Genomic DNA, 16,772 nt, shown 5'->3' with positions numbered 1-16,772 from the left:
TTATACATGCCCTTTTTTCAAACAAATGGAAATATATTTATGAATGTATTCCCTTGATTCTTGTTATGACTGGTACTGTATATGGACTTTTGAACCTTTTCACAATCACCTGGTTTTTACAGCTGGAACTGTAACCATTATTCCTATGAATTTAAGCAGAAAACAGTATATTCTTCACTATTACTTGGTAGAGATCTGTCATGATGTGAATTTAATATACTCCTGAACTTTATCCTGCAAGCATTAATAAGCTGATAAGACTGGAGTACATACTCAGTCTCATGCAGATAAATATTGAAAAAATTATAGAACACAGACTTCTTATTTTTCAAATATCACTGGTTTTGCTATATTGTGGAAATACACTTTTGGCATGACTTAGCAATTTAATATAGTTTTATTTCAGCCAGATAAAAAATATGGATGACTTCTTTTAACATTAGGCCATGTCGATCTGACCTTCTTTCATTAGCCGAGATTTTTTTATCTTTTTAAATGCTTTTTCTAAGTATTGGTTTTTTTCATACCTGTTGATTTGCAAATGCTTTTATACAGCTTTTAGACAGAGGAAGAAAAGTAGTTACAGCTTGGGAATAGAAATCCCAAGAGGACAAGATGAAGGTTTTCTTTGAAGTAAATTGCAGATTTAGTGATTTAGGGTTTGTTTTGTTTTGCTTTATTTTGATATCTCCCTACTTTTTCTGAAGGATATGATGTTGATGAGCCTTTCTTGCATGGAACTGCAATTGGATCAGTGGCTACTGACAAAAGGGAAGAGCTCTACAGGTGAGCACTGGATGTTACTTTCTTTAGACTCTAAAAACACTCGAGGTATATGAAGAAATGTTTCCAGGAATTCACTGGAGTTTGGAGCTATTTTTATTTAATGAATATCTTCCAGATCTGTATATTATTGGTCTATCAATTTGTTTACCTTTAAGTACATCAGTACCTTTGAGATACCAGACTCTTTCCATGGGATGTTAGTAACTTGATGGTAAAAGGTAATTAATTGATTTGCAGTTTCTCCACGGAATTGTCCTGCTGTCTCTGTGAATGGAAAGTTTGGTCCTGACTTCCCAGGAACTCATTTTTTGGGAGACCTGTTGCAGCTGTCATTTGCCTCTTCACAAAGGGATTTGTTTGAAGAAGGCTGGATGGAGTTTGTGACTCGGGTGTATTGGCTGAAAGCTCGCTTTCTAGCACTGCAGGTTTGTTTTACTTTCAATTTAACAAATAAAACTTCTCTCAAATTAAAATCAATGCCCTTCAGAAGCAGCTGATTTGTGAATCTCAGCTCTTTTCAAGCATATGGATAAAATCAGCTCAAAACACAGTGATTTTATTTTGCTCTTATATATAATTAACTGTCCCTAAGGGTTGAGATATCACATGCTAAGCAACTATTCAGATATGTTTAATATATGAGTCTTTGTTTAAATTAGCTCATGTTCAGCTTAAAAAAAAAACTATTTGTGCCAAAGTTATTTGGAATCATATTGTGTAGCTGCAGGACATAGATTTTTGGGGACCTGGGCTTGTGGATACCATCAAAGTCCCAGGCAGACCAAAACACAGATTTTTAACTGAAGCAGACTCAATGTTTTATTACTCTCCCCTCTGCTTTTTCAAGGTAGCACGATTCTTCTTTTGAAGCTGTTGAATTTAATATGCAGATTTTGAAGCAGAGGGTTTTAAACACATCACTGAGGGAATAATTTGAAATGTTATTTGATCCCAGTCTTTTATTCCCTTTAAGTGTTGCTTCCTCAGGACATCAAAGAGGGTTTTTTTATGCATTAATTATGTTTAAATCAATTGTCAGCTAGTTATGTGAGTCAGTTGCATAGCTGTGAACTAACTTGTTCCTTCCATTTCTTTTCTTTTTTTTTTTTTTTCCTAAGGATTCCTCTCCAGTAAATTTACTCCAGGAAAAATGAGAGTTCCTGCACACCTGCTGGCATTTTTTCTTGTGATATGCAGAGCTGTATTTTGCCTGTGCAGCTTGCATTCCTCTCCTCACCTCTCAACTTCAGCAACTACTTCAGTTGCACAGAGCGAGTAGAATGCATTGGCTTTGCAGAATATAAGGATGTTTCTTGATTCAGTGTTTTTATTTGCACAAATGGAAGAGTTATTTCTGCTGGTTTAGTCTTCTGTGTTTTTAAAGGAAAGGGATTTTAGCAATCCAGACAAATCTTGCAAATTTATGCAAGCTGAATTCTGTTTTTCTGTTTTGTTTTACCTGTTTTTAAATTAATTGCTAAGATATGTTGCATTTTTAAGTATTTTTGCTTTCATTTGAGATTTGTCAGTGAATTTGTTGTTTATTTGGGAGGACATGCACTAATCACACTGGCAGTGCCTGCATTGAATTCAAAACTTTTCTACATGCTTTGGAAACCTGAACTTTCAGTAGTCAGATAGGAGTTTGTGGTTGATTGCTTTTTTCTGTACTGTTTCTTTAGGGAGACATGGAACAGGCACTTGAAAACTATGATATCTGCACTGAAATGCTGCAGAACTCCACTACAGCACAAGCTAAAGCTGGCAATGAGTGCAGCATCGTCATACGGTTACCTAATCTACATGTTGATTCTGTTGTTTCTTTAGAAGAGGTAAGAATTAATTTGCAGGTGTATGTTCCCCATTCCATCCCTCCCACTCCATCTCTCCCAGTTTCAAATGTCATTTATGAATTAGCTCTTTCATGATGGAAGATTACTATATCTCAGAGTCAAAGGAGAGGTTCACAGTTTGAAGATGATGTCAAGACCATCCTCTCCTTTTCAAGAATTACAGCTTTTGGATCTTTTGGTCCTGTATAACTTTAGATTTCATTTATGCAAAACAAAAATACTCAAGCAGCTGCATAGACTGCAGTAGACTGTTGAATCAGTGTTTTAATTTCTGTTCTTAAACATTAATATCACCTTTGCTTAACTGAGCTTTCTACTTCAGGAGTTTGTTTTCCATGTAACAAGCTGGGTGCACTTTGAAGCAGAATCTCCTGTGATGAAGTCCCCCTGATGGATGTGTTCTTGCAGCGTAGAAATCTTTGATTTTGGACTTTGAAGCAATAAAGTTTAAAATCTTTATAGCACATTGCTGGGTCATGTTGAGCTTCTCATCCACCACCCCCCCCAAGTCTTTCTCCCCAGGGCTGGTCTCGGTCCGTTTTCCACCCAGCCTGTATTTGTGCTTGGGATTGCCCCGACCCACGTGCAGGACCTTGCACTTGGCCTTGTTGAACTTCATGAGGTTTGCACAGGTTCTTGAGCCTGTCAGGTCTCTCTGGATGGCATCCCTTCCCTCCAGCATGTCCACCACACGGCACAGTTTGGTGGTGTTGGCACACTTCTTTAGAGTGCCTTCAATCCCGCTGTCCATGTCGCCAGCAAAGACTTCAAACAGTTGTGATCCCAGTCCTGACCCCTGAGGAACACCACTCCTCACTGCTTTCCATTTGGACATCGAGCCATTGACCACAGTTCTTGGAGATGTGAATATCCAACCAATTCCATATCCACCAAGTCATCTATCCATCCAATCCAGGTCTCTCCAGTTTAGAGACAAGGATGTTGCCTGGGACAGTGTCAAATGCTTTGCACAAGTCCAGGTTGATGACGTCAGTCAGCCTTCCTTCATCCACCAGTGCTTTAACCCCATCATACAAGGCCACCAGATTTGTTAGAGTTGATTTGCCCTTAGTGAAGCCATGTTGATTGTCACAAATCACCTTCTCATTTTCCATGTGCCTTAGTCATACAACTGTATATTCATTACAAATCTGTTGAATGGGTGAAGTATTACAGGGTAGGTGTTTTCTTTCTGGTTTATGTTCCTAGAGGTAGCTCTATAGCTAAACTGCTGGGAGAAGTGTCAGTAGTCAAATCTGTGAAAAGTTGGATTATGTTATCTGTGATGTTTTCAGATTGAAAAGAACCTAAAATCTCTGGAGAGATGCCAGTCTTTGGAAGAGATCCAGCGACTGTACGAGGCAGGAGATTACAATGCAGTGGTGCATCTGCTTCGTCCAACATTGTGCTTTAATGGTTATGGCAGAGCAAAGCATCTGGAGTTCGTAACATCCATACCAGAGAGACCAGCACAGCTGCTTCTCCTGCAGGTCTAGTTTGTTTCTTTAAAAATCTGTTTTAGTATGGGATTTTCCTAAAAAAAAGGATGAAAGGATTGCTAGAGTTGGGTGTTGATGGTTAACGAGTCTTATTTAGAAAGCAAAACATGGAACCAAATCTGTAAATGCTCTGAACACCACAGCTTCATCAACATCATTAGCAATGTGCCAGCTTGTGCTGACTGAGAATGTGACTAAAGATATAAGATGCTGAGACCTACATGAAATGAACAGAAAAACTGTAAGTTCAAATAAACTTGAATCGTTTGCTGAGATATTTTATGGATGGGTTTGTTCTGTCTGCACCTGCTGTGAACACTTCCTGCTTTTGCTGCTGTTGACTTACAGCCATTCTGAAACTTAGTTGTCTAGCATATGAGTGATTTTTATGATGTAATGTCTCTCCTGCATGAATGAGAAACTGTTGATAGATACATCCAGTATAATTGCTGTAGAGTTAGTCCATTTGACACTGTGAAAATCAGTGTATTATAAATGAGCTCAGCTATGGGAACAATTTGATCATATCAGGTTATCTGGTGGAAAAAAGAGTTTGCACAGAAGACTGATGCTCTTTCAACTGAACTGAACTAAATCCTGCAGCCTCCATGCCATCTCATGACCCTACCTTTGGAGAGTAGAAAGAAGCAGGACAATGTTATAACACTAGCCTCATAGTTGCTGTTTTGTTATTTATGAAGTAATAAAATGGTAGCACAAGATCATAGAGATCCAAACCCTATTTCTGTAGGAACTTTATGCAGCTGCAGATCATTATAATTATATCCCTTTCCTGACTGTTTTCTTTCCTTGCATCTCTATTAAAGCAGAAAGCTTTTGTGATGATTTTTTTAAAATTTAGATCCTACTTGTGTATTTGTCATCCTGGGTCCATTCAGGACCTTTTGTCTTTTTGTCTTATTGTCCTTTTTAATGTTATGTTTAAAGGTGTTCTGTTATATTTCATTAAAGTAACCCTATTAACTGTATATAGAGTTTTGCTTTTCCCTGCTGTGCATTCATGTTTAAAATAAACTCTTCATTGTTATAATAGATTTTTTTCGTATTTACATTCCCTAGGACTCCCTGCTCAAACTGAAAGATTACAAGCAGTGCTTTGAATGCTCAGATGTTGCCTTGAATGAAGCAATTCAGCAGATGATTAATATGACAGCAGCCTCTGCTAAAGAGGAGTGGGTTGCTACGGTAACACAGCTGCTCACAGGAATAGATACTTCATTATCATCAGTTAACAGCATCTTGAAAGACTCTTCTGTAACACCAAGCCTCGTTCGATTAACAAACAACCTGATTCAGGTAACCTGTTCACTGGCACTAGGGAAGAGGGATTGTGTGCTACAGACCTCCAGACATGGTACAGCTGCTGTCTGAATTCCCACCCACTGGCAGTGATGGTTTTGGTTACATTTTTGTTGGGGGAAGTTGAGCCATTTCCATATTATGTGAACATTACCACAGGCTTCATTTTCATATGTTAGAGATGCACTGAGTGCACCAGTGCCAGCAGGTACCTTCAGTCACCAAGCTGCCTAAAATAATCATAGAATGGTGGTAGGATAACCCAAGGAATAACACTGTTTTGTTAGGCTCTTTGAAATGGTGATAGTACGATTGAGCTGCCTGGGTGTAGCTTGTGGCACTGATATTGCCTTTTACAGAAGGCATTTGCAAACCTGAAAACTACTGAATGAACGTTTTTTCAGTCTAGGTAAGTAATGGCAAGCTCTCAGTTCTATTAAGAAGCTGGTCTAGTAAATGTCAAAATTCAATGTGCCTACAATTCTCAAATTTTCACGTACTTCAGTAAAAGCCAAAGATCTTCACTACTCACAAAATCATACTCTCATTGTGTAAAGTTCTATGTGATATGGAATGTAACGGAATTCTGGAGAACAGAGTATTTGGGTACATAATTTATATAGTATCTATTAAAGCTGCCAGTTGATTTTAAACAGTTGTTGCAAAACCTGGTAGAGAATTCTGGAATTTGTTTAAGTTCCTCTTCCATGCTGGGTTGTAGATAAGTTTCTTGTACAATAATGAGACCTACTAGCACTAAGAATTCATGCTTACTGTGCACTGTTTGTATGTGATATTAACAGAGAAAGACCTACATGGAAAATGAGGATGCAAGAGGGATGTCAGGGTAGGGAAAATAATCTTCTATCCTTCCCCTACCAGCTGGTGTTATTTGTATCATTTTTTTAGCCATTCACTATGAGAAGCTGAGACTCAACTTCAGATTATTTCCTTAGGATAAAATGCATTGCCAGCTTTGGAAAGGATTTACACCTGACCTTTGTTTTGCATCATTTTGTTTGTATAATGCCTGTTTCTTTATTAGATCATAGACTGCAGCATGGCAGTCCAGGAGGAACCAAAGGAACCATATGTCTCCTCAGTGCTTCCATGGATTATCCTGCACAGGATCATCCAGCATGAGGAAGATGCTTTTCGATCCCTTTGCTGCCAGCAGCAGCAGAACCAGGGAGAAGAAGGTGGGTTTTTCATTCACTGCTACATATTGGAGTTGAGCTCCTTGCCATATAACTTTGGAATATAAACAATTAACACTTGATTGTCATCTTACCTTGCTGGCTAAAGGGAGTAGGGGGCTATGCAAGTATCTCTTTCTTACCACAGAGAAAACTTCTTTTTGCCAGTTGAAACATTGACTCGCATTTAACTCAGTTCTTTCCTACTTTAACCTTTACCAACTTCTTTCTTGCAGGAAGTCCTGATACCCCTATGTTGCCTTCTTCACTTATGCTGCTGAACACAGCTCATGAGTATTTGGGAAGAAGATCCTGGTGTTGCAATTCAGATGGTGCTCTGCTAAAGTTCTATGTAAGTGTTGTCACCATAGAATAATTGAGATTGGAAGGGATTTCTGAAAGTCATCTGGCCAACCCACATCTCAAAGCAGGAAATTACTTAAAAGTTATATTAGATTGTTTATTGCCTTGTCTTCATGTTAAAAATACACTTTTGAATCCACTTTCCTTCTTCTCCCAGACAAATGCATGAGAGTTTGTCATTTTAATCTGACTAGCAAAGGCTTGTTATTCCAGACCCTTTCTTGTTGATCTCCTTCTGTCATACTTCCCATTGTTCTCTGGACTTACCTCACTGAGAAGAATAATCATTTTCTTCTGATTTTTCTCCTCTGTTTTGCTTCTTGCACTAGTATTTTATTTTGTTCATGGGATTTGAAAGGGAAGTAGGAATGACCAAGCAGTCTGATAGTACTGTACATGATTCACAAGCTGACAAAAGCTGTAGTATTATGTCTTTTAAATTGCTGCTAAAATAACACAGTAGGATTCCATATTCATCTTGTCTCAGTGATTCCAAATAAGTTGCTCACTTCACAGAACTGAATTTGTCAAGTGTTACGTACAGTTTGCACATTTTCAGTGTACTTAAATACTGTTTATCATGTAAAAAGTGCATATTTAGCTGTCAGCCAGGAAGATTCAATTTTGAGTTTTGCAGTTAAACTTGGTTATCTGTTTCTTCCAAATCACAAGAGTAAAGATCTGCAGCCCATTGTCTGACTGCAGGTACGTGACTGGAATGGTGCTGATGGCTCACACATCCTCTCGTGTTACCCGGATTGGGTCCTGAAGCTGTGATGCATTTAGTTGTTCTGCAGTTGATAAATTTGTCTTGTTTGATAATACCTACCTTGATTTTATACCACAGACTCAAAAAAATAGTAATTCTATTGTTTTCACATTATTGACTAAATGTAACTTAAAATATACATACAGAGTTCATCTGTTGAACAAAAATTATGAGAATGAAGAATTACTTCAGCCCTTCACTTCCCTTTGTCTGAAGGCTGTTCTTTGCTCTGTTGTTCAGCTGGGTGTGTCAGAGTTAATATTCTCCAGAAATGGGTGTCTGGGCAGTAATGCTGCATCCCATTATGAGATAAAGGGACCTACCCATTCATCGTTTACCTTTTTAAGATTATTCCTTGAGGTCTCATGGTTACAACAGAAAAGAAATTTCCCATGACTGAAGGAGAATATTTCTATGTGCATTGCTGTTCTCTCACTTTATCCTTAGCTTAGAAACCCAAGCACAGTCAGTGTTTCCCTGAGGGGAGCTCTGGCAGTCTGGGACAGCCTGGCTGCTGGCAAAGCCCAGGTAATGGGGTGCCATGGCATTCCTTGAGCTGTGTTCCATGGGGACATTTCAGTGGCAGTTTACAGATTCAGCTTGACTTCATTGAGGTTTATTACCTTCAGCCAAGAGAAAATCGTGATTAGTTCTGCATAGAGCTGCTCAGGAATCTTTTAATTTCCCTTCTCAGCACTCCCTGGAGCTTTTTAAGCACAGCTCAGTGCCAGACCCCATCTACCTCTGCATTTGAGCAGTGGCGTGTCTAGGACAGTAATTTAGACAGCAGGGAAGGATGGTTGGGAGAGCCTGAGGGATTCTGCAGGAGTTGGCTCACCCTGGTAGGGCTGGAGTGAACGAACAGGGTTTGAATTGAGGCTGATTCAGGTAGAACTATTAGATGATCTCTGTGTCCTGATCTCTGCAGCTCCCTGGTGTTAGGAGCATAATGCTGATACACCTGAGCTGCCCCAGCAGGGCTTCAGAGGGCTTTATTAGCTCAGGCACTGTGCTTCATGAAAATAGAGAGACTCTTTCCGCTCTTGAACTTGCCCTTGGATGCTGTGCTCCTGAGTGATGAATATAAATTGTGTCTGTATAGTGTGCCTGTATCCACAGCCAGGGGAGTCAGAGAGTGTGTTCTGTGAACCTGGGTGAAGTATGGGTAACTGAGAGCTGGGAATGTATTTACAGGCAGATCTTTGCAAATGTCATCAGGTACTTAAAACAAAATGTTCAATTTTCACCCACAGAATTGCCCACTTCTTAAACTATAATATAATACAGTAGTATTTAAACACAAGTTTTCAGAGACAAGAGGGTGTTGGAAGGATAAGGAAAGTCAAAGATAAAATGGGATGAATTACTTGAGAAAGGCAGCTTAAAGAATGTTAAGTGTGTTTTACAGACTAGTATTAAATGATCGCCTTCTGTAGGTGAACTGTCTGCTTGAGGACATTCTATCACTTGTGGATGAGAGTGATGTGCAAGAGAAGATGTTAATATGTAGTTAAGTCCTTTAGCAATAGTCTGAATTGTTAAGAACAATTCTGTGTTTCTGCCAAGAACTTAAAAGCTGAATAAGAACACAGGAGATTGTTTTGAACACTGTTCAAGTGAGAATTCTGTTGCTGTTAGATGTGGTTTTGTTTGTAGCAGTAGGGATATCATGCTTTTGTTACAGTATCCTCTGATCTCACATTTTCCATCAGCTTATTTAGCTGCACTTAAATTTCAAATGTTGTTCACAAATCCATACCGAGAAAGTGGTGGCAATGAGGGTGTCTGTTGTGACTCAAAGTTGGTGGCTGTGACTCAAAATGTCTTTGAAATACTTCCTAAGAATTTCTTTACCCTTATTTTTCAGGGGTTTGGCTCTTAGAACACAGTACCTTGACCTTAACACAGATCTTTTAATCAGAAGACAATCAGTATTTTATACTAATCCCAACACTTACAAAAAAGCTTCTTACATGTAGAATATCAGGCTTTTGCCTTGTGATGGTGTGCAGTGTTTGTATTGTCAGGAAAGCCCATCACAATGAGAAACTCCTTGTAGCATGTACCATGCATAATTAATTGGGTTTGCAATCCTAGATGCTGAAAAATTATAGATGGTGATAAATAAGCAGATTAAGTGCCGTGAAAGCAACATGATGAATTTTTTTATGAATTGCAGATAAATGCATATTTTGCATTTTCAATCTATGACTGCAAAATTTCAGCTGAGGAAGCTCCTAAAATGACCAGTGTGTTGAGGAATGAATGTGGCTGGTTTGGACAAGTCAGATCTTGGTAAAAGAAATAAATGAAAGTTGATGCTTTTTATCAAAGGAAAAATATTAAAGGAAATTACTTATCAGTTAATAGGACTCTATAGCTGGTGGTATACAGCTTCCCAAAACTTTAGAGGCAAATCATAGTGGAGTACTTCATGTTTTTCTGTACCCTTTATTCTCCCAGATGACAAGCATTTTTCTTCTACCACCTCAAATGAGTTTTCTTTAGGCAAAACTGGTGCACTCTGATTCCGGGGAAACACACACTGGTAGATTTGTGAGATGTTAATAATGTAATTTCTACTTACATGCTTCTTTTTTAATTGAAATTTCATAGTGGAATACATTGGGATTGAATCTTAAACCTCAGTGGTTAAGTGTGGGTTTTGTTTTCGTTTTGAAATAAAGATCCAAAATCCCCCTACGCAGATTGTTCTTGGTGAACGTGTTTTTATTGACTTTGAACCTTTTTGATTTGCTTTTTAAAGAAGCTTAGTGAAGATTTTCGAAGAATTACCTTTTGTCTTTTGGCATTCAGTTGCAGGGTTTTTAATGAATGTCTTAAGAGTATCAGCATCTTCCAAAATATGCTACTGTTGGGTACTTTTTCTTGCAGTGTCGAAGGTAAAGATAGCAACTTGCTACAGTGTTCAGTCATTTAGGATCAATCCAGCTGCTTTCCTTGGTGGGCAGCCATCTGTGTAATACTATTCATGCTGTGCAGTTCTATAGTCCTTTTAGCCAGATTTTCATTAACTTTCCCTTTTTTTTCTGCAAAGTCCTTTCCATCCCACTTTTTCCATGCAGAGAAAATTGGTGTTTGTGAATTAGGGCAGAAATTCTTCTCTGCCTTTTCCTTGTTCACAGTGTTGAGGAACTGTAGTGTTGATGTTCACAGAAGCATCTTGGTGTGTAGGGGGAAACTTTGAACGATCTCAAGTCTGAAACATGAAGCTGATGTCTAATCTTATTGATTAAAGATACAACTTCGTGATAAAACATAGGAACAAAAATAAAGGCACTTTAGCACAGCTGCAGTGCCTTTGAAATGACTTGTTTGAGAACTAGTTTACAGAAATATGGGTGTAATACTTGGTTGTCATTGGGGAAAAATACATGTGGTTCCTTAATGTTGTTTTCATCGTCTGCCTTCAGACAGCTGGGTCGCTTCCTGTGGTCTTCAGCTTGCACGTGACCTTCTCCTTGGTCTTTGGCTTGTAGGTTCAGGTGCTACAAAAAGAACTTGCAGCATCCACTTCTGAAGATACTCATCCATACAAAGAAGAGCTGGAAACAGCCTTGGAGCAGTGTTTTTATTGTTTATATGGGTTCCCAAGTAAAAAAAGCAAAGCAAGGTACCTGGAAGAACATTCAGTACAGCAGGTAAAGTTATGTGTTATTTAATGTCTGAAGAATATCCTGAAGTGATGAAAGATACACTCTTGTTTGAATGCACCTTAATATATTTTGGAGAAAGATTACTTTTATTTCCTTGTAAAATGTATGTATTTTACACATTGTAGAAAATAAACTAAAGGCTTCCATATTTTTTAAAATTGTAAATATAACAAGTCAGATATTTTAAATTAAGTGCTTGTGTAGTCCTATTGACAGTAGTCTGCCATCTTGAAAATATTGAGAAATTGATTTTTTTTTAAGCTATCATTTTCCTGTTTCCAGCTGAGAAGAAGTTCGAGGTTGAGGAAAATTAGAGAGGAAAGGTCAGCTTGAGAGAAGAGAACTTTAGCAGCCACCCTTGCAGTTTATGAAAGTGAAAAATGTCACTTAAAAATTTGACACTTACTTTGACATCACTGATGGTAAATATCTGGTAGCTGTTTATGAGAAATGTGAAATTCAGTTGAATCTGGGAGAAGAGCAACTACGGAGTGCCTTGGGAAGAGAATTGTAGTAATAAGGAAGGCAGAGAAAAAACAGGTCAGCAGTACAATATCCTGCCTTGAAACATCACTACTTTTGTTCAGAACCTCAGTTGATTTTTGCACTTACAAATGTGAGTGATCGTAGAATTATCAATCAAAAGCATTTTCATGCAGGCAAAACAACTGTCTAACTCTGTTGAAAAGATATTTTTAAATACCCAAATGCTATTACATTATTGCTTGTTAAATACTTGGGAATTGTGTATCTTAAATTTACATGATAGAAAGCAAAGATTATGACAAAAAGGGTATAACTAAGAAAAAGGGAAGGATAAGGAGATTATTCTCTGCAATTTCTCTGTTTTCAATACAGAGCAAAATTTACTGTGAGGGGTAAGGTGAACAACAAAAGGAGAAAAAGTTAGTCTAGGGAAGAGAACTGTAAATTTTGGGTGGGATTCTTTTACTGCTTTCAAGAAAGAAAAGTGAAAAGCAAATGAGGAATAAATTCTGGAAGTAACTTTCTGTAGAGAGTTTGAAGATTTTTGAGTCTCAGAATTTTGCCTGATTCCCATTTCATTTATTCTTCTTATTTGACTCTGAAGGTGTAGAATTCCCTGTATGTTACCCATGATCTCAGTGTCACTCTGGATGTTTAGAATTGATTCTTGCTTATAAACAACTTTTCTGAGCAGCTCTTCTAAACAAGTAGAATAACTTTATTTTTCAGTGGCATATACTAAGTTACAGCCCAATACCTTAGCCTGTTAAATCAGTGAGCAGTGTGCTGATTTGTGACCTTTAGCTCTGTTCTTGGGAGGTTTAATTTGGTTCCTGCTAGAGTGAAGTGTATGCTCTTACAAACTAGAAAGGCCATAGAAATTCATTAGTAGACTTGAATTTTGGAGTTTGAAATAATTTTTTTGCCCTCTCATCCACCTCCCTCTTCAGGTTGATCTGACATGGGAAGATGCTTTGTTCATGTTTGAATATTTTAAGCCTAAAACTCTTCCAGAATTTGATAGTTACAAAACCAGTACTGTGTCTGCTGATTTGGCCAACCTTTTGAAGAAAACTGCTACAATTGTTCCTCGAACAGACAAGCCTATGCTGAGCCTGGAGACTGTATCTGCTTATATTGAAGGAACATGCAGCAAGGTATATTGAATTGTTTTTTAAAAAATTAAAAGGAGTAAGAAGTATTATTGCTGGTTTTATGTTGACTTTGAGATTATTAGTGGAATGATTCATTCCATGATGTTGGATTTCCTCAGGTAACTGTATTTAAATAAAATAAGAATGACACCACCAAAGCTTTTAGTCTTTGAATGGCAAGGTGTAGTATTGTTTGATATGGAGTCAGTATGAGGTGTTCATTAGTGTTTGTAAGTGCTCTGTGTATCTGTGAAATGCTTTCACTGTCTTCCTATTCAATACCTTCATATTCTGTGATGAAAAGGCTACTTTAAGGAAGAAGCAAGTGTGCAGCTCATTTAATATGAAGCTTTTATTTAAAATGAACCTTTGGTGTTTTTTTTTATTTTCAGGCACCATCTCTCCCAGAGGGTGCAGACTATTCTCCACCAGTGGTGACTGAGTTGTATTATCTTCTGGCAGACTATCATTTCAAGAATAAAGAACAGTCTAAGGCCATTAAATTTTACATGCATGACATTTGTATTTGTCCAAACAGGTCAGTATTGTTGAATCCTCCTGCACATCATTCATTCTTCTCACTTCTTTCAGTACTGAAAAGCAGACAACTGCTTTCAGGAGTGAAAAAAACCCCAAACAAACAAGCAAAACCCCCACCTGCAATCCATTATCACAGGTCGATTATATAATTAAGGACATCTCTAAAACATCATAACAAGCAAAACAAAACCCAAAACCTAGTGTTAAATATTTGATTTTTTTGGAAATTAAAAGCAAAAAAAGGAGAGGGGGGAGCTAAATTAAAATAAATAATAACTGTGAAGAATGAAGTGTTTGCACCTTTTGTTCTTTGCTTTGGCATGTTCATACATGGCAAGGAATGAGAAATGTTACAGTTTAATAGTGTATGGCACAAATAACATTCTTTGCTGGATTAACTGACTAGGCTGACCTCTTTCTGAAAGTTGATTTTGCTGCTAGAGAACTACTAAGAGAATACAAGTCAAGTAAAGTATTTAAGTGATGTTTAAACAAAACCACCTTGTTTCTTGATAATTTACAACTCACTGAAATACCACCAAGATTAAGCTCTCTCATCTTAAAAATAAAGCCTGTTTTGAGTAACAAATCTTCTAAAATTAAATTAAATAATCTTTAAATTTACTGATGAAATATAGAGTTTGCACATTAGGTGTTGTCATTTTAAATCTCATTGAAGTTGATAGAACAGGGTCAGTGACAAACCCCCTAATTTGATAGATTTGAGACAAGAAAATTGCTTCTAAATCCAGTCACACAGCAGAGACAAAAGGGAAGGTGAAGGCACAGAACAATTTTAGATATGAAGTCTACAGAGGAAATAGCTGTAGTTTAATGTTATTGCATCTTCTAGTCTGGGACTTGTGACTAGCAAATGGCTAAAACTTTTGTTTGAAGCCTGATAAAGAAATTACCAATACCACGTTCTCTCCATTTTTCTGTAGTTTTGATATTTTAAAATCTAAATTCATAAGTAAATGAGTGGAATGCATTTTTACTGTAATGTGTGACAGTTTGGTGCTCAGAAGGTACTATATGTGGTACCACAGTATTTTTACCCCAGTCAAATGAGATGTTAGTTTTTTGAATGTCCGTACTACAATTCCCCTTCCATTCCCCTCAGGATTCTGACTGCTGAGGTCACTTGACCCAGAAATGGGTTTTCAGGTGGAATCAGAAGAAACTACAAGCAAAAGTATGACAGCATTGTGGTTATTCCTTTGGTGTTAGAATCATGACAAAATTAAAAAACTCCAGAGCAGTTGACCCCAGATGTTAATGTGAGATTATGGCATATGGAAACTCCCCTTCAGACTGTGCTGTCAGTGATAGAATAAAGACAGGGCTGGACCCTGAACAGTCCTGAAGTCAGAAATTATAGTTCATCAGAATTTTCCTACATCAATGCATTTTTGTTTTTTTAATTTTTATGTTGGAAAATCATTACAATAAAGACTTCACAATTCAGTCTAATGATTCAAGATGTCATAATGACCACGTGCTACAGAAATAAAGGGTGACAATGTTTGGACAGGACAGTGTGGTTACTGTCAAAAAAAATCAGTGGGAGTGCTGCCATCAGAAATATAGATAGACTGGCTTTGCATGGCAAATAAGCCTTGATTTTTCATCCATTTTCCATATGTGACAATTACTGTGACAGTGCTTTATTAGGAAACCCTTTTTAATGAACTCAGCATGATTTAGGCTATCCAGCTTCTGTTCCACTCTGAGGGGAAGAGGAGACCCAGAAATCTGTTTTGAGGGAGCGTGTGATGAAAGGAAGAGAAAGCTGCAGATATAAAGATGAATCTTGTCTGTGCCTTCAGTGTAATATTTAGGAGTTTGTTCATGTGTTATTCTCTTTCTTGCATAGGTTTGACTCCTGGGCTGGGATGGCTCTGGCTCGAGCAAGTCGTATTCAGGACAAGTTGAACTCTAATGAATTGAAAAGTGATGGCCCAATCTGGAAACACTCAACCCCTGTCCTGAATTGCTTCAAACGAGCCCTGGAGATTGACAGCTCCAACCTGTCCCTGTGGATCGAATATGGCACCATCTCCTATGCCTTGCATTCCTTTGCATCCCGACAGCTTAAGCAGTGGAAGTCGGAACTTCCTCCTGAAGTTGTGCAGCAGGTGGGATCTAAGTGAGAGAAATGTGAAATTTTAGATATTTTATGTTATATTTTCTAACATAGTGAATTTCTAAATTAACTGTTTACATGCTATATTCCACATTTGAGACTGTGTGGTTACTTAGTAATATTGGATATTCTAATATTCATATAACCTGATGGTGTCAAGCAGCATTTAAAGATGGGGATTTTTTTCTTTCTTTATCATTCGTAAAATCAGTTTGAGCCTGATCTTTGAATTACCTTTTGAAGGTGGCACAAAATTATTGTAACCTTCTGGAAAGGGGAATTATATTTACCTTACCTTTCTGTAAATGTCATACAGTGTTTCCATAGAAAGGTGACATATATACATATTTAAATAGTGAAAAGATCAGGAATTACTCTGATATCTGTGTCCACATGTCATCTCTTGTATCTAAAGACATCTTCTCTTTTTTCTGTGTTTTTGGGCCATTTACTTAAAGATCAGAATGAGAAGATTGGTAGAATTTTCATTGAAAATGTTATGAATTCATTAGCTCTTTCTGCATGAGGATGATGAAAACGTTAAGAGTTATTAAGAAGTTTATTGCTAAGCCAAAACAATTCTAAATACACACTGACAGTGATAAGAGTTGCCTGGGAAAATGTTTTGTCTGTTGTTTTGGATCAGTGAACTCTATTTCTGATTTAGCTATTCTGACTTCCAAATATTATGCAGTCCACAACTGGAAGCATTATCAGATAAAAGGAACAATACAGAGCAGCCATCTGAAGTTGAGAATTAAATGAGAATGTTTATTTAGGACTACTTAAGTCTTCATTTTTGTCAAGCAAATATGTAAAAAATATATAATTTACTAAGAAAAGCTCTATTATAATAAAAGATAAATTTGAAAAATATCATCTCATTTCCAGAGATATAGCTCTTCAGGAATGTGTTTCTCGTGCATAAAAACCTTATTTTTCTCCTTAAAATATTTAGGAAATGAAAGGTTATGTTACTGTTC

The 16,772-nt window shown here is 37.4% G+C and overlaps 1 protein-coding gene across 5 annotated transcripts in view; it reads left to right on the top strand.

Annotated features, from left to right (window-relative positions):
• CABIN1 (calcineurin binding protein 1) overlaps positions 1–16,772 on the top strand; it is a 110,420-nt gene that overhangs the window by 11,210 nt on the left and 82,438 nt on the right. For all 5 annotated transcript variants that reach the window (XM_032706000.1, XM_032705998.1, XM_032705999.1 and 2 more), the window contains exons 13-23: positions 708–786; positions 1,024–1,211; positions 2,469–2,618; positions 3,935–4,129; positions 5,219–5,455; positions 6,504–6,657; positions 6,891–7,006; positions 11,287–11,448; positions 12,900–13,106; positions 13,496–13,641; positions 15,520–15,781. In XM_032706000.1, coding sequence (XP_032561891.1) covers positions 708–786; positions 1,024–1,211; positions 2,469–2,618; positions 3,935–4,129; positions 5,219–5,455; positions 6,504–6,657; positions 6,891–7,006; positions 11,287–11,448; positions 12,900–13,106; positions 13,496–13,641; positions 15,520–15,781 — 1,896 coding nt within the window. The remainder of the gene's footprint in view (positions 1–707; positions 787–1,023; positions 1,212–2,468; positions 2,619–3,934; positions 4,130–5,218; positions 5,456–6,503; positions 6,658–6,890; positions 7,007–11,286; positions 11,449–12,899; positions 13,107–13,495; positions 13,642–15,519; positions 15,782–16,772) is intronic.

Source organism: Chiroxiphia lanceolata, chromosome 18 (assembly GCF_009829145.1).
Source record: "Chiroxiphia lanceolata isolate bChiLan1 chromosome 18, bChiLan1.pri, whole genome shotgun sequence".
Lineage (NCBI taxonomy): Eukaryota > Metazoa > Chordata > Aves > Passeriformes > Pipridae > Chiroxiphia > Chiroxiphia lanceolata.
The sequence above is the reverse complement of the archived record's forward strand: the minus strand, read 5'-3'. Positions and strand labels throughout refer to the sequence as shown.